General features: G+C 37.0%; 2 protein-coding genes across 2 annotated transcripts in view; one reads left to right on the top strand and one right to left on the bottom strand.

Moving 5' to 3' along the window:
* Window positions 1-8,359, bottom strand: part of LOC126812138 (transmembrane protein 114) — a 28,414-nt gene extending 20,055 nt beyond the window's left edge. The window contains exon 1 of the mRNA XM_050538396.2: window positions 7,980-8,359. Coding sequence (XP_050394353.1) covers window positions 7,980-8,214 — 235 coding nt within the window. The 5' untranslated portion in view covers window positions 8,215-8,359. The remainder of the gene's footprint in view (window positions 1-7,979) is intronic.
* Window positions 8,360-18,554: 10,195 nt separating this feature from the next.
* Window positions 18,555-22,851, top strand: LOC126812135 (ficolin-3). The gene is made up of 3 exons (XM_050538392.1): window positions 18,555-18,846; window positions 20,352-20,430; window positions 20,798-22,851. Exons 1-3 carry the CDS (start codon window positions 18,604-18,606, stop codon window positions 21,454-21,456), a joined length of 981 nt encoding a protein of 326 aa, XP_050394349.1. The 5' UTR covers window positions 18,555-18,603; the 3' UTR covers window positions 21,457-22,851.
* Window positions 22,852-26,370: the final 3,519 nt, after the last annotated feature.

Raw genomic sequence — 26,370 nt, 5'->3', positions numbered from 1 at the left:
ACATTCTCAACAATCTCTATCACATTCCACATACTATAGGAAACCGAACTTTCTGCAACCACAATTGTAGGTAAATTAAGGGTATATATGGGGTGTGGTCTTTCAGGTTGCCACGAGAGACGGATTGAGATTTGTATACAGGTACTTTATATATAGGATGCCAGGGATGTTGATTTTGATGCTGACAAGACGCAACCAATAAATATTTTATGAAAAACTGGGTGGGATTAATTTTATTTACCTTCGATGCAAACAAGGTAATAGACTTGAATAACGAACAACAACCGATGGCCAGATCTAGAAATTCAAATCTTTTACAAACATGTATTTCTACATTATATAAGCTTCATTGAGAATATTTAATATGTAATGATCGAAAATATTACCCCACGCCCACCATTGTATACAATCCTAAACTTCATTAACTACGTATTTACAAGTTTAAATGAATGTTCCACATGGGTGGAGTCGACACCTTTAATACCATATTTTCTAATACTAATATATAATAATATTTCTATGATTAAATACCTGAAATTTAAACTCAGGTGGTAAATTATTTCATAACAGATATACCCTACATCGGCTTCATTACATCGGGCGGGGTTTGGTCCAGCGTTGTTCCAGAAAGCTTTAAATTCTCGAACAATGTGTTAAACATGTTGAAGTCGGCGAAATGGTACCATGTTTATAGTAGACATTTTGTAATTGATAAAACTATTTTCAGAATGTCAACTTTATATAACAACACTTCAGATAACTTACATTGACTTGTTAATCAAGACAACCAAGTCTAGATTTTCAAGTCTGTCAGTATTATATTATAATATTATAAATGTATGTCACTCGACAACTTTATCACTTTACATGTAAAGCCTAGATAAGTACTGCATCTTCTGTTCTAGAAGGCGTGACGGGGATATGAATTGACAAGACCGTTATTTGTTAACCACCATTTATCTCCTAAATGCGCCCATGGGTATCTGTAACCCGTATCACACAATAATATATGACAGATACTGTATAAATATGTTGCTTTGATATTTGCCTCTTTCATTTTAATATTTCCCTTTTGGTATACTTTATACCCAAACTAATCTTGCTTTCGTAAAGACGCTCCAAACTGGTCCAAAATGTAGTTTGTCAAAATAACGTCACTTCCTATGCCGACATTTTGTTCACTTATACGTTGTGTTATACAATTCGGACAAAACATACTTAATCTACGACCTAGAAACTGAATTGGCGAATTACAGGGAAGGGAAGTAAACCAAAAACAGTTATTCTATTTTTGCGGAGTCAAAACTAAACAACGTCCACACATTGCTTAGAGCTAAGTTTATTATTGTCGCTTAAAATCGTACTTTAGCCATTTAGATTTCGTGAACAATAAAATAAAAAATATTTGACATGCAGTGATATATCTCTACTGCGAGATTTTAAAATTGGGTGGCAGGGGGGTGGACGGCCGCATGGTTAGCGCGTGCGCACTGTATTATAAAGTCTGTCATTGAGTCAACTGGTGTGGTTTCGATTCCCCGGTTGTTTGTGACAAGGAGTTGGGTTGCCTGTCTATATATAACCTCGTGGGTTATCTTAAGATCCTTCATTTTCCTCTCACTACTAAAGACCCGTACGCACAAGCGAATTATTGAAATAAAATTGAACCGTATGTTAGTCCTGAAATTATCTGGTTTGTGTCGAGTGGACGTTAATTCCCATTTTTCTTTCTTTCTTTCCACACAATAACAATGTTGTTTATTTTAATCTTTAAAATAGACCACTGAATTCACGCCCCCTGACGTGTACTGTTATTATCCTTGTCTCATGTAATCAAGCCGGTGTAGAGTATATCTGTTATGAAATAATCCTTTTAGCGATTAATAGAGTTAGTCACTGTTATGGATGAATTAATTTGATCTAGTTGTTTATCTAACTCCGAATATACGTATCTACGTCGTTAAATAGTATTGCCATGGGAGTGACAATGATAGAGAGGGAGGGAACCCTTTATTGTGAAATCTTAAAACGGTCTTTCTTAAGAAATTTACATTTTTGTTTTCTACAGCCTGCTTTTAAAAAATCGTTGCCCTACAGTTATTAATTGATTTAGTTTTGTCTGTATGTTTATTGGGACGTTTAGGAGTTTGGATTTAACTACCCCAGAGTCCTCCCCATGTTTTGTAGACCTCACATGCATGTATGTTCGTTTCGTTTTTATACCATCGACGGCCTCTACTTCTACAGTAGTGAAGACAGGTGAAACCAAATTTTGAACTATAAAAACGTAACGAAATATGATCTGTGTTTTAATCAGATTAGATATAATCCCACTGTAGCCCATGTTATATAACCAGATAACTTCAACAGTCATAATACAAGTAAAATGTTGGAAGTTGGATGGCCGAATGGTTAGAGCGTGCGCGTTGTATCAAAAGATCGGTCATTGAGTCAGCTGGCGTGGTTTCGATTGTCCGGTTTTGCGTGACAAGGAGAAGAGTCGGCTAATCAACCTCATTGGTTTTCTCCCGGTCCTCCGGTTTCCTCCCACTGCTAAAGACCCCCTACGCGCTAGCGAATTATTGAAATAAAATTGAACTATGTGTTAGTCCCTAAATGACATAACTTGTGTCGAATGGACGTTAAACCCCATCTCTCTCTCTCTCTCTCTCTCTTTCTCTCTCTCTCTCTACAAGTAAAATGTACACATACCGGATATTGTTTAGAATGTATAGCCTAAGGGGAAAACATGCTTTTATTTATCAATATGATTCGACAATATTTCTTAGGGTTTTTTTTTCGAAAATATTCAACGGTTAAATATGTAGAACATCCTAAATATATTGCAACATATTTCGTAAATATTACATGACATAGTTTGTACCATGGTGTCAAATCATTAAATAAGAAAATTTAACCATGTAGAGAAGATCTCACTGCTGTACGATTAAATGAAAGAGCTGGTACCGTGTCAAGAAGAACTCACTGCCATAAGATTAACTTAGGTGTAAGCTAATGCTAGGTTACCACTGTGGTGCGATGCGTTCGATACGATTGTCCATATCGAGTCCACGATCCGGTACGTACAGATACGTTCGGATACGATGAACACGATCGCTACGTATAACCCCAATGTATGGTAAGACCTGATAGTATCCCCACGATTAAAACTACGATTTCAATCACAGCATGAATCGTGATAGTGGGAACCTAGCATTATTGACCAAGACGATGGGAGAGTGAGGGAAATGGAGTTTAACGTCCACTCGACACAAACTAGGTCATTTTGGGACTAACATATGGTTTAATCTTATTTCAATAATTCGCTTGCGCGTAAGGGTCTTTACCAGTGGGAGGAAACCGGGGGACCCGGAGAAAATCCACGAGGTTGGACAGGCGACCCTATTCCTTGTCACGTACAACAGGGGATTCGACAAGACAATGGGATATTTATAGAAGACTCAATTGTTTCAATGGCATTTAGTAATTAAATTGGGATACACAGAACACATTTCTATGGAATACAATTATTATTTATTACTGAGAGATCTTTCAACTAGGTTTCTTTTCTTTTCTCTTGTCTTATGAAGAGAATACGCAGTCACCGCCATTGATGTTCGCTTAAATTAATGGGATAATAGGTAACATGGTGGTCACAAAGTCGGTTTATGTGTTTTAGGGTTTTATAATAAAGGGTGTTTCATTCTGACTCACTGGCATAAGATTAAAGTCGGTGAACCGTCACTGTGTTACATTCAATAAAAATAAAAAGTCGTGACCGGTGACGTGATCTGTGATCTAGAACCCTCTACTATCCTATCGGAACTCGTTTAAACACCCTTAAATAAGGTGGGGTGAATGGCGGAAGGGTTAGCGGGTCGGTTGAGTGCTGTATCTTAAGGTCTGTCAATGAGTCAACTGGCGTGGTTTCGATTTCCCGGTTGTACGTGAAAGGGAGTAGAAGATCGTCTATCCAACCTCATGTGTTTTCTCCGAGTCCTCCGCTTTCCTCCCACTGCTAAAGACCCCTAGGCGTAAGAGAATTATTGAAATAAAATTGAACCGTATGTTAGTCCCGAAATGACCTAGTTTTTGTTGTGTAAACGTTACCCCCCCCTCTCTCTTATTTAACACGTTTAGACTGATATATATTACTAAATGATGTTTTTTGATGTAGACCTTTAATCATTCGAATCAGAGGAGATTAATCAGTATCTGAATCTTTAATTCGATCAGAATCTAACAATAAATACAGCATCGAAAGTTCAATGAAAAGACTAATAAAATATAGACTGGTGTAATTGTCTGGCTTACGATATGTCCGTGTTAATGTCTTGTACGTGCATATGCTTTGCTAATGAATGGTTGATATGCGCCTTGCTGTTCGAACAGAAGGATCTGCCTCACTAAGGGACATGTCGAACTCTAAGCACTTGCTATATAACTTATTATAAACCCGCTATTCACTGTTGACTATTAACAAATATACGTATAATATTAAACGGGTGTGTCCCAATACGGTTTACTTTATATCGTCTGGGTGTATAATCTCTATTTCTTTAATATACAACACGATAAGAGCCATTCGGTGTGTTTGGAATAAATTATAATACATGTATATAAATACAGTTATTTCGTTATTAAATATCATATATATGTGGCAGGATCAATATAACACAGTTATTTAATTATAAAATATGAAAAATCTGTGAGTGAATCGATATATTAAATGTACCTGGAAATACTATTACAGTCGAATCTCTTAACGGAATAGAAGTTCAAAGATGATTGAGGCATGTTCTGTTTTGATATGAATTATCAAATAAAACATTATCTATGGATAACAATTACTATGGTTTATTTCACTGCTATGTAATCTTGTTGAAACGTCGCAGTGAAATAATTAACAATTACTAGGGTTTTATTACACTGCGACGTAATCGTGTTGAAACGTCGCAGTGAAACAAACCATAATAATTAACAATTACTATAGTTTTATTACACTGCGACGTAATCTTGTAGAAACGTTGCAGTGAAATATACCATAGTAATTGTTATCAATAAATGCTATTTATTTTGATTATGTTCCAATTACTAAATACTATTCAAAGTTAATATGAATTAAATATATTTGCAGCCAGTTCGGTGTCATATGCTGAACAAGCTGCGATGATAAGCCTGTTTTTAATCCGATTGAATCCAAGCCGGGGCGAGATTATCTACCGTTGACATTTTGATTTTGTTTTCTTAATTAAATTTTAAATAATCTATTTGAGATATTTACGTGGATTAATCTGTGGGATATTTGATAATATCTAAGAAAATTAATAAGATGGGATTTGACATTAATATTTGGCAACCAATTGTTCAGTTTTCTTGTCAACACACCGAAAAAAGTAGGTCATTCAAAATTGACTCATTATTTTCAAAGAAAACTAATTACATGTATGGATTTGATTATAATCTAGTCGTTGGGAAAGTTATCGAATGTTTATTTACTTTTTTTTCAATAGAGCCATGGACAAACTCAAATGCTCCAATTGTTATCTGAAATATTGGGAAGGACCGACATCATTTGGTTATATTCCAAAATCCCAACATTGATTTTGTTTTGTCACGGGAGTGGAATAATCTAATGTATATTCACATATAGCGTGACGTAATGAGATCTAATTAAACAAAGTTATAGATACTAAATTTTTAATTTCTAATTCTTGGAAACAAACATAACATGTTACTGGCAAATAAAACATTACCATCTATTTGTTAGTAATCGTTTGATGTTCCCCAGTAGTTCTAAACAGTTAGCAATAGTAATAGGACTATGAAATACAGTTAATGTTTATTAATGAGCCCAGTAATAAACATTAATTGTATTCTAAAGAATGTTGTCCATTGTATTACCAGTTCACCAATTGTTGTAAACAACAATATAACGATGTAAACAACTACCTACACAGGGACATAATTACTGATCGACAATTTTACTAGGCTTCTCAAACAATAATTCTAACATTTACTTGATAAAAACTAGAGGTCTATAGTCGAAATATCTCTCATTAATAAACAGCCATTGCTAAAGAACTGAGAAGCATATAGACGCCCAGTAATAAGCAGTAATTGTGATAAAGACTGGAGAAGCAAATAGTCAAAACGTCTCTCATTAATAAACAGCAATTGATAAAGAATTGAGAAGCATATAGACCCTCAGTAATAAGCAGTACTTGATAACGACTGGAGAAGCAAATAGTCAAATCGTCGCTCATTAATAAACAGTAATTGATACAGGCTAGAGAAGCAAATGGTCAAATCGTCGCTCAGTAGTAAACAATAATTGATAAAGACTGGAGAAGCAAATAGTCGCTCAGTAATAAACAGTAATTATGTTTCGTAGAACTGTAATCTGTGTATTTTCAGCTCAAGTGCTAAATGTCATTGAAATAATACGTTTTATGAATTCTAAATTTCATGGGTGCATGACACATGCTGATTTTTAGGTGATATGATTTTATGTACAGTAGCGTCAACTTCAACAGATACTGTTCTTCTTAAAACCGTCTGTGTTCTCTGTGTATTTTAAGTTCAAATTCATCATGCAAGTGAATCTATTTGTTATGCATTCCAAATACATGTATCTGTAATGAGCAGTAATTGTATTCCATAGAAAAGTGCATTGTGTAATCGCAGTTCAATTACTAAGTGCTATTGAAACAATGTGCTATGCATTCTAAATTTCTATAATAAGCAGTAATTATTCTATTCGATAGCATAGTGACCTGTTTAATTGCAATTCAGTTAATAAGTCATGTGCTATGAATTCTGTAATAAACAGTAAATAAACGCAAGAGTCTCGAGGAAAACAATTACTGAATTTTATTCGGAGCTTATTTTCTACGATGATTCTGTTGTCTTTTTTAAGTAATTGTATATCACACGGAAAAACAATTACTGTATTTTAATGGGAGCTAATTTTCTACAATGATTCTCGTGTCTTTTTCTAGTAATTGTATACCACACGGAGTTATCCCAGTGTATCAAATACTTGTGTAATAAATAACCAGTTGTTGTATTCAAAGGAATCGTGTATTTCATGTTCAATTAATATTATTATAGTATTAAAACAATTTCCACGACAACAAGTTCAGTTACTAAATGCCATTGAAACTGTTTGTTATGCATTCTAAATGTGTAATAAACATTTAAATTACACAGAATTGTAAATCATATTCAATTACTAAAAGGTATTAAATCAATTTCCACGACAATTGTATAACAAACTGTTAAATAAGTCATATCGATCGATAAATATAGACCATGTTTACTGAGGTTTAAAAAACAGCTTGGTTATTGTTAATACATAACATGGCTGATCCATATCTTATTACCACGACACGACCTGCTAGATCGCTTACTCAAGTAGCTAAAATATTCGGGGGATACGTTTATCATACATACATACATTCCTTCATACCTGTATTTACCTGGGCGTGGCAACACACCTGAACTTTAATCAGTATAAAACCAGGTGACACATTTTATATTAAGATATGATAATATATTAAGTATATAATTCCAGGTATAATTTATATGGTAAACCGTTTCATTTAAACCATATTAATTTGATAATGACCAACTAGTGGGGATTTATAATGCGGAATTAATCAGTTCTAAAATACGCAAATAAAATGAGGTTGAACGTTCTACTGTTTTGTACCTACTAGGCTCAAGAAGGCGATTTAAAATAAATTCCTTTGGTAAACCGAATACCTTTAGAAAAGAAATGGAACATATGTTAGTCCCAAAATGACCAATAATAAAGTTGACCAAACGGCAAAGTCCATACATACATTCCGTTGCATTCCAATTTTATTGAGTGGCTTCTTGTTTGTTTTGCCATGGATGTAGGCCACCGCCGCACATTGTTGTCAAGATATAGTAAAGATAAAGTTTGAATAATAATATATTAATTATATACTTACATTGCGTGTCATTTCCCGGGTAACACTCTCTAAACAGGCCTCGCGCTCTCGTATGGTAATATCTAGCTTTGGCTTGATCCGTGTTTCGATCTGTTTTTTCGGCTGCTGTCAGTTTAGTGCTGTCTACATTGTAGATCAGCCAATTGTCCGTACCAAATGAAACTGCTAGAAATATTAATGTTATTGGTCCTAGAATTGTCGCCAGAACAATCAAGCCAGTAGCACACGATCCCATGATAACTGATTCTAAACGAGCACCTGTTTAATACGAAATATCGCTATATCTCCACACCACGACCCGAACAACCTTCTCCGTCAACTAATGTTCCCGAATGACGACAGTTAAGCCAGGTAACTCCCACAGGTATGATATACGGCCTGGTCTTAAAGCGATCTTAACGCTCTGTTAGTTTCTATTGTTCCCAAACCCTATTAAAATATGAAAAGATGTTTTATTTATAGACGTGTTATATAGTCACGATTGTCCAGGCAATGTTTATCATATAACGGTAAAAAAGCTTTCAGGTATTATCGATCTATTTGCAAGCTATAGGTTATTAGTCACAGCGTTCAATAACATGACAGCACTATCAATAAATATACCGGAGTTTAATGACATGTCAGCAGCGACTGAGCTATAATCTACACAAAATAATAAGCACTCACAAGAATTTATTTTCACAGAGGAGCCACGGTGGCTAAGTGAGTAAGACGCTGGCTTGCTATCCTAGACGTCGCGGGTTTGATACCGGTGTTGGCCGAAAAGTTATTCAAGATTTTCCGGCGTGGTTTAACAATTGTCAGTGGTGCAGGACGGAGGGCCTGATAAGGGCAGCTGTCTAGTCGTTCGGATGGGACGAAAAACCGAGGTCCCCTGTACACATTGACGTGCACGTAAAAGATACCTTGGCACTAGAATTCGATATAAGAGTAGCCCATAGTGCCGCTGCCCGGGCAAAATTCCCCTCATAGCACACTGTATGGCGTAAGCCTGAAGAGAACAGCAGGACGCCAAACCACATTTCATTTACAGTACAAGGATTCAAGATTATTGAATTAATAAAAATTAGCCGTAATCACTTTTTTATTCAAACTTCTATGTTTATTTCTTGGATTTGTCGACAAAATTCTTATGCATTGTAAGAATTGTGACCACATGTGGACATTACTGATGTAGAGCTCTGATTCCACAGATATGAATATTGTTATTATACATCCAGTCGAGGTACATATGGATGTGCACGTAAAAGAACCCCTTGACAGTTGGATTTCAAAAAGACCAGTAGGCCGTAACACCGCTGTCCTGGCAAAATGTTCCTCATAACACACCCCGTGTTCATTATCTCAGTTGGCGCAGACAAGTAGGACGTTAAACACCATTTCATTTCATTTTGCAAATAACTGGTCCGTATATTTCTGTTTCTTTATTGGAATCAATAATCATTTATTAAATTCCTGTAATTATCAGGAACTAGACCTCTGAGAATTGGATAAAACAAAATAAAGCAGTATTTTGCGTTGTCGTTGGGTGTAATGTTCATCAGTGCTGCAGCAGTCTCTATACCATTAAAGTTTTATTTGGTAAGACTTTGAGGAATTCTGTTTTCTACTTATTTCATATTCATGTATGCCTTGTGAACTTATCATTGATCATATCCCTACTAATGGCTTTATTAATTAAATTGTAAATAGAATTGAACGAAATCGGTTTATCCCAAGAAACAGAATTACATATAAAATGTAATGAAATGATAATTTTATTTTTGACAGAGAGGTGTAGTCATTTTGAGTCCACCCGAGTGTATCTTATTTTTAGTAATCATTAATACTCCTAATACGTTACATAACTGTATAGTCGGCGTGACAATAATCTGAATGACCGGATGATCAAGACTATAACCCTTAACCGTAAAACCTGTTTTAGTTAGAAAACTGCACGGTAGCTCCGATTGAATAGAAGTTGAAACCGTGAGAAATGTTCGGTATTCATCGGTTTTTAACTTATCATAAAACAAACAGCGATACTAGGTGCCCCATAAATAAGAGAGAGAGAGAGAGAGAGACAGAGACAGACACACACACACAAAATAGGTCATTTCGGGACTAACACATGGTTCAGTTTTATTTCAATAATTCGCTTGGGCGTAGGGGTCTTTAGCAGTGGAAGGAAACCGGAGGACCTGGAGAAAACCCAGGAGGCTGGACAGGCGTCCCCCCTCTTTGTCACGTACAATCGGGGAATCTAAACCACGCGATCCAATCCACCGCCGCATAAATGAATTCATAGTGTATCTTGTCGTCTGTCATATGGTGACATGTCCCAAAAATAGTCACCTGAAGCGTAACTAGATCACTGGCCATTGCATGACTAATATTATGATAATGTTTTTAATTTTTTAAAATCCGTTTCCGCCTAGTATTCTTTAGCAGGGGTGAAATGGTGTGGGGGGGGGGGGGTACGCGGGGGACAGTTTCAGGGCAACACGCAACATTGGACAAAACTTCAAAACATTATTTATTTCCAACCATTTAATTTTAATGTTTGGAATAAAACGTAGGGATGATATTGGAAGATAAGACGCGGAGGGGAGACGGAGGTCTCATTTCAGCTAAAACCCACGACATTGGACAAGCATTAACACTTTATTTTATGTTATAAAAAGTAAAAGACATCGTAAAAGAATGAGTTAGACATGTTATTGGGAATTACGGAAGCTAAGGACGGGGGCAGTTCAGAGAAAACCCACGACACTGGACAAGCGACCTTAACCCCGAACACTATTTGATTACAAGCATGAACACTAAAAGACATTGTAAAAGAATGAGTTACGGAAGTTAATTGGAGTGTGGTTCATAGAAAACCCACGACACTAATAAACAATCAAGAAACCATCTCAAAACTTTATTTGTTTACAGCCATTACATTTTATTTTCTGTTATAAAATGTAAGTTTCATCCTAAAAGGTTAAGTTAGTGATATGATTGAGAATTAGGGACGCAGTGGCTTCATTAATCCTCTAAAACAATAACAGTAATTAAACATGGAATTAGATTAAAGTAGCGTTATGTTTAGACCAGTTTACCTGGACGGGAAGGTGATAATTACAGGTATTGTCTTATACACTCCCGCCGTCTTTGTTGTACCTATACATGTCATACATGAAGGAATTAGGGAAAGGTTGAAAGGTGTTTAACCTAATCCAGGTATAAAATATTCCCGTCATTAACACCTATTTATCAAATATACCTTAAGATAAATATAGACCGCTCTTTTATATATAGGGGTCGATAATTTCACACCTTGAAAGCAGACGCTAAGCCCGAATTTAAATCAAGTCACACCGTGATAAAGACCGAATTATATACACACCTTGCATAAGCATAAGGGAACCTCTACGCGCAAGCGAATTATTAAAATAAAAATGAACCGTGTGTTAATCCCGAAATGACCTACTCTCTCTCTCTCTCGTTCCAATGGGCCTGGTAGTTATCCCCCAAAATGGAACGGTAATTGTTAAATTCTATGGTTGCGTGTATAATGGGAGCGGGGTGGGGGTAATAAGCAAAGGCAGTGTCCTTACCACCTAGTGCACTACCAAATGTAATTTGTACATGGGATCTCAAGTTTCACCCCAACACAAACTACAAAACATATTTTTCTTGCAGTTTAACATCATCCCAAGGTAAACCATGTCGTTTTGGGTCTAACATATAATAAATTGACATCCTCAAAAATCAAGGTGGTGACCAGATGATTTTGACACATTGAGGGCTTCATAGGTATAAAGATTAGAATTAAAAGGAAAGTTCAGAAAAGAATTCTAGGCTATGAAATGGTTTTATTGTAACCGAGTGTTGTCCGAATCCTAACAACACTCAACTAAGAGTTATCTCCCTTTACTTGCTATTATTGATAGAGATTTAAATGATAACGTGGAATAAGTCAAGTCGTATATATTTTATTAATTATCTAATATTAAAATAGTTTAATTATTTCACAGCCGAAGCCCCAATCCATTTCGAAATTTATTAACCAATTAAGACAACTGACGTTACTGTGGGAACTGGCAATCACTATTTGTAAATACAGAAATGAACTGAAATGGGGTTTAACGTCTACTGTTCTGCTCCGACTATCGAATTCCAACTGTCAAGGATCTTTTACGTGCACACCAACGTGTAAACGGGACTTCGGTTTTTTGTCCCACCCGTACGACTAGACAACTGTCCTTGTCAGAACCACCGCCACCGCCACATCCCGGTTTGTCCCACTGAGCCAAATATCTGCACATCATCATTGCCCTTAACCGGTCGACTATAATCCCCATAACGTTATACAGCTAGAACCTTTTTTATAAGCCGCATTTGAGTATTTAGTTTCGTATTTAATTGATATCGCCACGCATGCGTGTCAGACAGGAACTTGCCTTGTCAATAGCATTGAGAAAAACATGTCTTTGTTCAACAATTTTTGACAAAAGACGTAATATGTTAACGATGTCGAGAAGGTTAAAGACTGGCAACGTGGTTGCAATTCTTATGAATGATTCCGACTCGGATTATATAGATGAAACCGAGTCTGAAGACGATATCTCTGATGAATATGATTTAGGAAACGAGAGACCACGTGCGGGTGCCGATTTCAACAATTTTCGTGATCAAAATCATAATGTTTTCGACGAATCTGTTGCCGTGGAAACCGAAAGCGACAGTGAAAATGATGATGACGTTTTAGAAGAAAATCTACCCAATAAAAGTGACTTTGTTTGGAATTTTCTTCATGATGGCAGGTGAACACCTTCTTCAGTTCTAGTGTATTCAGGCTCTCGTACTCCTAGAATCAAATTTAATGCAGATGGTATGCAGCCTGTGGATTTCTTTTACAAATTGTTTCCAGAAGATATTTTTGATATGATAGCCACCGAAACAAACCGTTATGCTGAACAATTTTTCGACAGTTCGTGTGATGTTACTGCTGGTTCAATTTTTCAACATTGGAAACCAACCTTCTCTTCAGAAATTAAAGAATTCATTGGTCTACAGTTGATTATGGGTATTGTGCGGAAACCAGACCTACGTGACTACTGGTCTAAAGATGTTTTGCTTTCGACTCCTATTTTTAGTGAAGTTATGTCTATAAGACGGTATCGCCTACTCAATTCGTTCCTGCATTACAACGACAATGCAGATCAACCGGAGAGAACAAGTGTTGACTATGACCCCTTATATAAAGTGAGGCCAATGATGGATAAAATCATTCCAACATTTCTGACACATTTTGAGGCAGGCCAAAATCTTAGTATTTTATCGACAATATATTCCGAATAAACCTCATAAGTGGGGCGTGAAAATCTCTGTTATGTGTGACTCTCATACTGGTTTTTGTCTAAACTTCCATTGTTATACTGGAAAAGGACCCCCCCCCCCCCCCACTGCTAGTTTTAACAAAGGTGAACAAGTTGTCCTTGATCTCATATGTCCCTTACCTGCAAAAGGACACCACATCTACATGGACCATTATTATTCATCTGTAAATTTATATCTTGAACTATTGAATCTTGGACACGGTGTATGTGGTACTGTACGCATCGATAGGAAACATCTTCCAAAGATACCAGATTTTAGAGCCAAAATGAAGAAAGGTGACCCCCACGCCTTTTTGAATTAGATGATAAATTGTTGGCAGTTGCTTGGCAAGATGTAAAACGTGTGTCAGCTTTATCTACTGTTCATGGCAACTCCGTCTTTTGGATAAGAATTCGTGCTAAGAGTCACGAAGGCGGATATCGTGAAATGAATAAACCATCTTTAATAAATGACTACAACAAATACATGAGTGGTGTTGATCGACTAGATCAAGTAATGTCATATTATAAGTATCCCCATATGAAAAGAAGGACGTATAGTGTCATTTCCCACTTTTGTACTAAAGTTGCATTAGCTAATGCTAAAGTGACCTACAATCTGGCTTTCCCTGAGAAAAAACTTAACAGTAAAGATTACCGCATAGCTGTTAGTAAAAGTCTTCTTGCATAAAAAATTCAATCGGTCAGCTACAACAAACCCAAGGCACATTTCCCAGCCTTTTATGAGGATAAAACCCATAAGCCTGACTGTATAGTTTGTTCGGACAGGAAAACTGGAAATCGAAAACAAGTGAAAACCTACTGTAAACGTTGTAATCAAGCTATGTCCATTGATAAATGTTTTGAACGATGTCACACAATAAAAGACTATAAAATTCGTTATTGAACTATAAATTTATTTTATTGGTGATTGAAATGAACATTGAATTGTCAAATGCATTATTACTGAATTTAATTTATAAAATTACTGAATTTATTTTAAAATTACTGATCTGAATAATGTTGGTTTTTTTTAATCGAGTTGCAAAGTTCAAGGTTCGTTCAATGTCAAGGTTTCCGTGGAGGTCGCTATGTCACAACCTCTGATTGGACGCCACTGTTCACGTGTCTGTAGATAACGTAGCTCTAAGTACGAGAATTGTGAAGTAATAGAGCAACGTCCAGATGTTGTAAAACTCGCAGTCGTTGCTTCAGGAACATGCCACCCCATATGTCTTGAATTCTTCTTCAACCAGGTTTGTTTTACCTCAAAAAGATGAGAGAGAATTAATCTGATCAAAACACAGATCCTTTTTCGTTTCGTTTTTTATAGTTCAAAATTTTGTTTTACTTGTCTTTACTACACTAGGATCTGGAAGAGTTGTTATCATTGACGTGTTCTAGATGGTGTGAGGGATTACCCAATGAAAGGGTGTTTTACAGCGAGCTTTAGTCGTGTTTTGCACAAAACTGTCGGTAATAAACTAGAAACATTAATGTTGATTGGGTTCTCAAATGTCTATGACGTCATAGGTCAAAAGCCGCTCGTATGACCTCTGACTCGACCTATCGCTACAACTTGTCAGATCTTCATGTAGTGTAGGCCATCGAAAGTTTAAATAAAACGAAACGAAATATAGATCTGTATTTTAAGAAACATATACAATGATAAACACAACAAAGAAACACCTTTTGAAGTAGAATACCCCCTCAAAAAAGGGAAAAACATCGTTAATTATGCAAATTAACTGAATTTGCATTTTAAAATGAGGTGAAAACAATAGTGCACATTATAGATCAACTTATTCCCTTCATCTCTTTTATTGGTGTCAAGAATCTAGCACTTATAATTATCCGGTAGTAGTCTTTTCAAATAGGCATACAAAATATTTCACTTTAGCCTTTATTTACCATGAACACTTGACGTCATGACGTCAGAATTAGGTAGACCGGTTAAGGGTTTTAATCCCTGAAGTTGTTCATGTTTGTCGGGACAATGGAAGATCACAAATTTGTCCCAGGACATCGTGGCAGGATGGATGGTCTAGTGGTTCAACGCATGCGCGGCGTAAGATCATAAAGTCTGTCGTTGAGTGAAGTTGCGTGTTTTCGATTCCCAGCTTTTAAGTGACAAGGAAAAGGTTCGCTGGTATACGCTCGTGGGTTTTGTCCTGGTCTCCCTCCACTCCCACTCCCAAAAACCTCTACAGGCAAGCGAATTATCCAAATAAAATTGAACTAAGCGTTACTTCTGAATTGACCTAGTCGAGTGGATGTTAAACCCCAATTCCCCCTCTCTCCCTTCAGTCCTTCAGTTTGCGGGTCCATAGATGGCCCCATATCTTTTCAGTACGTGACTGTTACTGATGGTCTCATCCCTGTAAGAATTACATAGTGGAAATAATGTGGAGTACGTTGATCGTGGCTGCTCTCTCCCTCTTCTTCCTGCTTCTCTCCCTCTGAACATCTTCCTACACCAAAGGCTTGTAATTGAAATGATTTGTATTTCGGGTTTTGGTATTTATTGACGGGAAACACAATTATTAATTACAAGGATTTTTATGTGTTATTAATTGTAGTTATCTCCTTTGAAAACATTTTTTTTTGTCTGGTATTCCACGGCAAAAGGGACCTGCCTCCGTCAGGGGTTAAATAACTGAGATTTAATAGCCGAACTTTTCAACAATTTGATATTTTACAGTTTGTCGACAAAACTTCAACCTGATTCTAAAAGAGAATGGTATACTTGGTCAAAACTCAGTTTTCCTAAACTTAAAACATTCCTTTTTATCAACAGTTTTCAACAAAGGCTTTCAACAGTGCTGGGGCCTTAATTTTCCCAATATTCAATATGGCAGTGTTGCTTAGCAACATGACAGAGCAAGGTTCTAGCCCACCAATATATTAATTACTCTTCTGTTACTTTGCTCATGTTAGAAAATAGTCATCATATAAATGGTGACAACAATCAGTTCGACAAACACCCGTTATAGTTAGAATGCGATGAAGTTAGAATACGACGAAGTCTTATCGATAATGCCGCTGTCCAGGCAAAATACGCCCATAGCACACGATATGGCGTATGCCCGTCTTAATTAATAGGGACATTTCGCATCGGTACGAAAACGAACACCAAAACGAACATATGTTCGTTTACGTTTTCATATCCCCTAAAACGCGGTTTCGCAATCCGACGTACGAAACCAGATATATGGCGTTAATTTCCACCACTCGTTGAACTTCTCTGTTTAGACAAAGTTTTCAATCGAATTGTTTGCAGATGTACAACAAATCAAGCAGAATATTGCCTTTGAGCACATTCTACGAATTCTACACAATCAACAATATACACAAAGCCTCGAAAAATGGTGAAAAATTCAATATATGAGACAAGAAACATTTTTGCATACCTACGTAAATCCAGCTCCACACGCGTTACGTTTTTCACCGGCCAAACACTCATTACGAGTTGACGTCACAAGTACACACGAATCGATTACGTTTTCGTGTTCGTATCGATGCGAAAGGTCCCTATTATGATAGGTGCGCAAACTCATAGGACGTTAATCCATATTTGATTTCCTTTTATTTACAAAAATCATAAGGATGCTGCTTTGACATTGTAACCCAGTCTATCACTAGGAGGAAACGTCCATAACATAGCAACTAAATCAGATATAAAATTCTGATTTCGATTTTATTGATTTCGCAACCCAATACATAAACTTTGTGTTTTGAAAACAAGGCAACAAAAACATGAATACAAGAAAAGCTATAGACATAGAGTAGGATGCCCCACCCTAAATAAATGTCTCGAAATATTTTGACACTTATACCACAATTATATATACACAAAAAGTTCTGGAAACAGCTCTCAGGTGATATATAAATAAATAAGATATTGGAAAAGAAAACAAACTACATATTTCAAGCTAGCGCTTTCAGTTCCATCATAATATTACGCTATCATAATATTAAAACCTGAAGAGGTTCCGATGGAACTGAAGCGCTAGCTTGAAATATGTAGTTTGTACTTACCATCTCACTGAGTCAATGAAGACGTGCATACGTGTGTGAAATTGTTTTATTTAACATCCGCTTCCACCGGAGTGATATCGTAGACAAGTGTGTATACGCCATGCATTGCGCTATTCAGGGAATTTTGTTTAGCCCAGACAGCTACCGTACGGCCTACTCTCATTCGAATTCCCGGCAAGTGTTTTTTTTACGTAAACGCTAATTTGTACATGGGATCTCTGAACGACTTCCATCCTTAACCAAAGTCTGAAATGTCCTTGGATGTTTCAAATCCCGATTCTTGGAATACATGTATTTAAATATAATTTAAACACAGAGATCATTGCTACGACAGATGCGTAATCAAGGTGTCAACAAACGGAAGTGACGAACGCAAAAGGAAAACACGAGTTATCCTTCTATATAACTGACTGAAGTGACGAGTGATAACAGATACACAGGCAAAATTTCTGCTGACTAATAATTCCTTCGAAGACCAAAAGTGGCTGTTAGAGGATATCCGACAATTCAAAACAGAAATTGACTGTCACTAGAAAAGAGAAAACGAAAAAATATAGAAAAAGTCCATGCATTACCATGTTTTATTAAGTATAGAATAAATAAAAACAAGTGAATGTACGGGTTATATTTTATTTGGAACGTGTTAAACCAGTTCTAACACATATGTGATAATGACTGACACCAATATTCTCCTTTAAACAAGAAAATGATTACTAGTTTGGGTAGGTGGGGGTAGGGGGTGGATGACCGAATGGTTAGCGCGTGCGCGTTGGATCATTGAGTTAACTGGCGTGGTTTCGATTGCCCTCCGGTTTCCTCACACTGCTAAAGACCACTACGCGCAATCGAATTATTGAAATAGAATTTAACTATATGTTGGTCCCAAAATGACCTAGTTTGTGTCGAGTGGACGTTAAACCCCATCTCTCTCCCTCTCTCACGGACCTTCTGGCGCACTGGGACTTGAATATTAAAAATATCATAATTTTTAATTATTAGCAATAAAGAAATTCAAAACGAGATTTAACAGCGGTAGAAACAGTCCTTCAATTTCAAGATAAGAAACTCGCACGCAATAATCAATAATCGATTAACCTCATCAATATTTCACAATATTTAATGACTCGTGTCGATTCGAGGATTTATATTCCTCTAGCGCCTCCGCGATCATGGTACACTGGTTGTTGCTACCTGGAGTTTTAGAAATTGTATTCTACACGGCGATAGCATCGGATATTTCAATGTCAACGTACATTCAGACAAAGGTTCAAAGAGAAAATATCGGGTGTTCATATGCTTCGTTTCACCACACGCTTCTGGAAAGAACGGATCATTCGGTCTTCAGTTGCGCCAAACTTTGTTCGTCTGTTGACGAATGTCGCAGGTTTATGTTCGACGAAGAATCTAAGGAGTGCATTTTGTACGAATCCGGAGAAAACTGTATTTCATCACAGGATGTGCATAACATGGTCTGTTACTTACAGGTAAATTACCTTCTTAATTCAGGGACAACGTATAGTCATTCGGAGTGGACGAAAAAATCCGAGGTCCCGCGTACGCATTGGTGTGCACTTAAAGATCCCTTGACATTTTTTTATTTGATATAAGAGTAGGCCGTAGCGCCGCTGTCTGAGCACATTTTCCGCCATAGCACACTGTATGCCGTATACCCGTCTTTATTAGCCCGGTCGGAACAGAACAGTAGATGTACCACCGGTGTCCGGGCTAAATTGCCCTCATAGCACACTGCATGATATTTCATTTCCCTCTTAATCCAATTCTAATTATCAGAATTGAATTTTAGCTATTCTTCTGGTTTTGTACCTATGACCTAAAAACAAGAGGACTCTGTTGTATCCAAGCCTATAGACCAGTGGTTCTCAACCTATTTTTTTGCCAACGGCACAACTTGGAACGCATGAAAAAATAGCGGCACACTTGGCTAAATATATATGAAAATATTTGAATTTTTCCAAATAAAAACATGGTAAGTCATAGACGGCATACAGCCGTAGACACAAATTAACACAGCTATGAACTTATCAGTAGACACCAGTGAAGACACAATTATGATCACGTGGTTTTGCACATTTTCTTAATGTGGTGCCGTTCAAAATTTCGCGGCACTCTGGTTGAGAATCACTGCTATAGACTCACCAGGCTGCATGGGACTGCACGTTTCATCTAACCCACCAGGCTAGTGACTCAATTGCATCTAAGCGTGTCTACTCCACCAGGCTGGTGACTCAGTTGTGTCTAAGCGTGTCTAGCCCACCAGGCTGGTGACTCAGTTGCATCTAAGCGTGTCTAGCCCACCAGGCTAGTGACTTAATTGCATCTAAGCGTGTCTAGCCCACCAGACTGGTGACTCAGTTGCATCTAAGCGTGTCTAACCCACCAGGCTAGTGACTCAGTTGCATCTAAGCTTGTCTAGCCCACCAGGCTGGTGACTCAGTTGCATCTAAGCGTGTCTAACCCACCAGGCTGGTGACTCAGTTGCATCTAAGCGTGTCTAACCCACCAGGCTAGTGACTCAGTTGCATCTAAGCGTGTCTAACCCACCAGGCAGGTGACTCAGTTGCATATAAGCGTGTCTACTCCACCAGGCTGGTGACGCAGTTGCATCTAAGCGTGTCGACTCCACCAGGCTGGTGACTCAGTTGCATCTAAGCGTGTCTAGCCCAACAGACTGGTATTCCTGTTATTTTTAACCCACCATGATGTTTGAATCCTTAATCTCAGATATTTTCTCCCTTATTTGAATGCCTATAACCTCATTAATCTACGCTCTAATTTCATTTCCTGCCCTTAGACATAAGATCTACGATCGCACACCCCATATTCCCGGTTGTGGGGTTTAATCTATCATCTCAGAAACCAAATTTCTCAGAAACCCACTCACATTCAATCTAAATACTCTGAAATCCACACAAAGCTGACTGCGCGTTCTTAATTCAGTCCTTTATTTCGTTATTTATTTTCCCCTCAGAAATCCGTTTGTGGCGAGACCAAATGTACAAGATGTCCTATTGGTTACTATGGTGATCAGTGTCAACACGTGATTGAAGGTGAGAATTATTTTTAAATATATTTTATTTATTTACCAATTTCTACAAAAATGTCATTTTATCTATCATTTAATTATTATCCAGAATTAGGTATTTTAAATATCCCCTCTCAGCAGTAGAGCAAGGCAGATTATAAACTGAAATGGGAGGTGATTTATTCGTCAAAAATCCCCTCTCAACTGTAGTGCAAGACGTTTTAACTTGAAATGGGAATCACGGTGCCTAAGTGAATAAGATGCTGATTTGCTAGCCTGGGGTCGCGGGTTCGATCCCTGGGTTGGTTTCCTCGCTTTATCCAGATTTGTTAGACTTTGATCCCGTTTTTTTTTGTTTTAAATTAAATAAATCTAAGTTCATAAAATTTCAGATTGTTCGGATGGAATACGAAAAAATCTAGTACCTGAAAAATCTCTGATGTCTTACATCCGACCAAAAGCTGATGGACGAATACTGGAAGTTAAATGTGACTTTAAATGGGGTGGATATACTATATTACTATACCGATTCCAAGGTTGCCAGGAAGTCGACTACAACAAAACCTGGAAAGAATACTCCGATGGGTTTGGTACATCATATGGCAATTATTGGTTCGGTCTTGCCAACATTTACGACATTCTTCAAAATTACCCCCAGTTCTTCTTGAATATAGTTATTTTTGGACAGACGGGGCATCAAACAAGCTATTATCAGCTGTTTGACATCTCTACATATGATGATGATTATCGAATCTCGCTCCAATTGTTCAAAGATGATACTGCAAACCCCACTGGGGATTCCTTGACCAACGGCTTATATAACATCGACGGTCGACCATTTTCGACTTATGATCGGGACTTCAGTAATAACGATTGTCCAGCCCGTTTTATTGGTGGATGGTGGTATCTAGATAACCCTGTCTGTAGTCGAGCTAATGTGCATGGAAAGAGAGATGGTGGTAATTTTGAGGCTACCTGGCACTGGCTGGACAACTTGGGCAGCCGAACGGATTTTAGTGATATTCAGTTAAAGCTACAAAGAAAGCAGTAATAAAGTGATATATATATGTCCGTTACGACCTTGTTACACTGCTATCCGTGTACTTACTACCATTTCCCCACTTACTACCTAATATTAATCACTCTTATAAACCTTTAAAATACAGATGTGACGTCATCCTTTGATGTTTTCGTACCATTATTTCCAATAATGTACGGGCAACTTGCCAACCGTACATTATCTATACTAGATGAAATATCGGACTCGCGTGACGTATTTCATTGAAAAACACGCGCGGGATAGTGTCTGTATTTTAAGTTGTTTAATCGTCTCGAGCTAAAGACATTGCGTAACATATTGAATCAACACTCAGCTAACGCCTCGTGCAGTATCAATATATTACTTATGTCTCGCGCTCGGCCATTAAACGATACATAACGGCATATCTCTTTGATCTTTGGGGTTTATATTCTATTCCCGGAATAACTTGCGGTCTCAAAGTTTTTCTTTAAACCTGTAACGGGTTATTCTTTCCAGGGTAGTTTTTTCCTCATAAGAAAACATGATATACGGTGTTTCTTACAGGAATTCTGGGATATTCTCATTTTACGTTCATATAAAGCTAGACGGTTTATAAGCAAGATAAATTCCTCGACTTCGGTTATGCTTGAGCAAGAAAGACTTCAGAAAAAAGACCTACCGGTCTCGGTTTTTCTTTTTCTCGCGGTGTTTTCCCATATTTCAGATTGTATCAATGTAATTGCCACCATGGTCTGCTATAACCCGGAGGGGTCAAATTATAAACTGTTTTGTCACTTGTGACCTTTTCCTCCCAGGGGACCATATGTTTCCCTTTCATGCACGAGACAGAGTATTCGTGCTCTTTGCTTATTTTATTATACGACTTCACGGCTCGTCTCGGTCGGTACCTTATGTGGTTTTATTTGCAAAATCCTAACCTAATCTTGAAATGTAGCAAGAACAGTGGCAGGTCTTCATATCTAAAATACTCAGTGGGCCTATATATATATTTTACATTATTCATACCTGAAGACGCCTATAAAGTACAGACAGCTAGCCTATGTGATTTATAGATACATTAGGGGAGATTAGATAAAGAGCTGGCAGTTCTCACTATAATAGTTAAATACTAGATAATGTGAAGAGAATTTGCTGAAAATTTCAGTCAAATTGATCCACTCTAAACCTAGATTGTAGCGATTGAGTTTTCGATCATCATTTTTAAAGTCGGTAGGATAAAAAAAATATAGTCTTGATTATCCATTTCATGATTAAATCATGAATGGAAGTCGAACAGCTAATCGGAACCTAATCCAATAAACATCGTAGGCTAGCGATGGCATCGAGAGTTGATTATGGTCTGGATATGTTAATTAATGTCTAATTAATAAGTTAGATAACATTTCAGGCCTAAGGAATCACCAACAATAGGCAGATTTAACTCTTGCATAATGTATTTTTAATGTATATCAGAATGTATTAAAGTGGTGAATTTTTTTACCTGGAAGTATTTTTCATTTATGTATTTATTTATCGTAAACATAGAAGGACGGGTACTTTATCTACTTTAATATAAATGACATCACATCAATTTGTTGGAATTGATAAAGTTTGCCTGAAGAAGCTTAATAAAGCCGGAAGTACACGCAAAAACCTAGTTTTCCAAAAACAACTTTATTTCTAATATCTAACACCCGATAGAAGCTTTCACTATAACCATTTACTATGCAATTAAATGATTTAACAAATCAAACACTCAGGTTTCTATACCACAAAATACTAATATGTGGATGAAAAAATCTATATTTAAATAACTTTTACATTAGTGCCAAGATCTTTCGGCCTTACGGCGTCTTCGGGCCTAATAAAAAAAGACTTTGGCACTAATGTAAAATTTATTTAAATGCAGATTATTTCATCCAAATATAAGTATTTTTATATATTAATTTGTGTATGATATATTAAAAATTTCGCCCTTTTTAAACTTTCGAACAGTGAGTAGTATATAATAGTCATATATTGGAACGCATGCAGCACGCTCCACGAAGCGCACGTATAAAGTGCTATATATGTAAACATTTCTCCCTGTTTCAGTATACATTATTGATATATCTGAAGAATATTTTTATTAAAACATATTTTATTGATCATAAAACATCAAAGGGATGAGAGACAAGTGAATTCACTTACAAAGCTCTTCTCCCTACAAATACCTGATAATAATACATGATTATTAAAATAATATACATGCAATAAATACCTGTAACTATAATTACAATTTTAATAATTATACTACAATTTTAATAATTATAGCTACAATTTTAATTATAATTAAATTTATATTTATATACTCAGCCAAATTAAAAACATGACACGTTGTCCATATTAAACTGTATTCGATCCCTGCATTACCCGAGAAAATTCATTCAGATTTCCCGGCAGGACGGAGGGCCTGGCAAAGACAGCTGTCTAGACGTTCGGATGGGACGAAAAATTGAGGTCCAGTGTACACATTGGCGAGCACGTAAAAGATCCCTTGACATTTGAAATTCAATATAAGAGTAGGCCGTAATACCGCTGTCCGGGCAAAATTTTCCTCATAGCACACCGTATGGCGTATGCCCGTCTTCATTAGCCCAATTCGGAGCAGAACAGTTGGACGTTAAACCCCATTTCATTTCCATTTTAAACTAGATATCGCCTTGCTTAAGCTAGTTCGTTAAACCATCCTGTAATCCCACAGTACTGATAAGAGGGAGAGAGAAAGAAGGGGGAGGGGGTAAAGTTTAACATCCACTAGACACCCTCTGCCATTTTGGAACTACTATATGGTTCAATTTTATTTCAATAATTCGTTTGCAGTTGGAGGAAATCCGTGGACCCGGGGAAAACTCGCGAGGCTGTACTGGCCACCCTACTCCTTGTCACGTACAATCTGGGAATCGAAACCACGCCATGAAATTTGCTAGTTGAAATTCCAACTGTCAATGGTTCGTTTACGTTTACACCACGATTTTTCGGGCTACCCGAACGACTAGACAGCTGTACTTGCCAGACTCTCCGTCATGTACCACTGACAAGGGAAACCACGCCGGAACATTCCGATAAACTTTGTAGACCCGGAGGGAACCGAATCCTCTTAGCCAGCGCCTTACTCACCGAGAAACCGCGACAAACCTACAATTCTAATTAACATTTAAGTCTATATGGTTGCCATGTTCAATAAGATACAATAAACTAATTCTAAATCCAATTGATTTAGTAGTAACAAATAAGAATTTGTAGGACAGACACTTCAATATTTTGGTATGAATAAGATCGTGTATAATGTAAATCGTTGTAAATGTATAGCTCGATATCGTTTTGACCTTGGTCGCCAAACCCAATCTAATTGATTTAGTTGTAACACAAAAGATCGTATATAATAGAAATCGTTGTCCAGAGCTATAGCTCGATATCGTTTTGACCTTGGTCGTTAAACCATTCTACAACCTGTCAGTACTCTGGACCGGCGGAATCAATTTATGATTGGGATTGGGATGTGGGCGTGGGGCTACCATACTAGGACTTTAGGCGAGGTTCCAGGGGCTACAACCCATTCAGATTAAACTTAACAAACATGTTAAGGATCAACTTATCTTAGGAGTATGAGCCCTGTTGATTTTACCTTTTCCCCATTCATTTCTCCCACAATGTGGGCGTATCTTGCATGGGAGAGAGAGAAAGAAATGGGGTTGAACGTCCACTCGACACAAACTAGGTCATTTCAGGACTAACACATTTTTCAATTTTATTTGAATAATTCGCTTGCACGTAGGGGTCTTTAGCAGTGGGAGGAAACCGGAGGACCCGGAGAAAACCCACGAGGTTGGACAGGCGACCCTACTCCTTAACACGTACAACTGGAGAATCGAAACCCCGCCAGTTGACTCAATATCTTGCATGGCAACCGCTTTTTTTAAATGGCCATAATCAGTGAATTATTTGGATACAGGACACACGGAAAGAGTGTGAGAAAAACTCTATCCTGTTTTTTAATTACCTTATCTGCCATAGATACAACGGAAGTGAGATGAGCCTGAAATAAAGATCGACTGTTCAGTTAACTAATCGCGATCAGTATAGAGTAGCCTATAGTAGGTTTTTTTTCTGAAAGGCTACATTCTGGAAGTCTCACTTCTATGTTATAAGGCCTCTTCCAGTTACGTCATTGTATCTAACCGAATAGTTACTTGCGTGCAATAACCTGGAGAAAGGAACACTTCCGGCCAAATTATTGCGGGCCTGGTACTGACAAACTTTTAAATCTAAATGTCAACTTGAAATGTAATTTAGCGATTTGAACATAACATGACACAGTTCTATGGATAATAATATCCACAGACATCTAGGTGGTTACCATATCTTATAACATACAATAAACAATAGTTGACCCAATAAATTTAGTTCTAACAAATAAGAATTGTATGGAAAAATACATCAATAGTTGAATGTAAATAAGATCGTATATTGGAAATCATTGCCTTATCCATAGCGAGCTCGATAGTGTTTTATTTGCTTGACCTTAGTCGCTAAAACATCTCACACATTCCTTGTAATGTTACTTACGGAGCCCTTAAGTGCACGATTCCACTCTTACATATTTTTTTCGTGCATGATTCCACTCTTATATCATTTATTAATTATATTAATTCGTTTAAGCGAAATATTAATTCATTATAATGAACTATTAATTTGTTATAACGAACTATTAATTCCTTTAAACAAATATTAATTCGTTATAACGAAATAATTCACTATGATGAAATATAAATTCGTTATGACGAACTAATAATTCCTTACGAAATATTAATTCGTTATAACGAAATAATTAATACACTATGATGTAATAACTAATTCGTTTAAACGAAATAAGAACAGCTGTCTAGCGGTTCGGATAGGACA

Source organism: Patella vulgata, chromosome 2 (assembly GCF_932274485.2).
Source record: "Patella vulgata chromosome 2, xgPatVulg1.2, whole genome shotgun sequence".
Taxonomy (NCBI): domain Eukaryota; kingdom Metazoa; phylum Mollusca; class Gastropoda; family Patellidae; genus Patella; species Patella vulgata.
The sequence above is the reverse complement of the archived record's forward strand: the minus strand, read 5'-3'. Positions and strand labels throughout refer to the sequence as shown.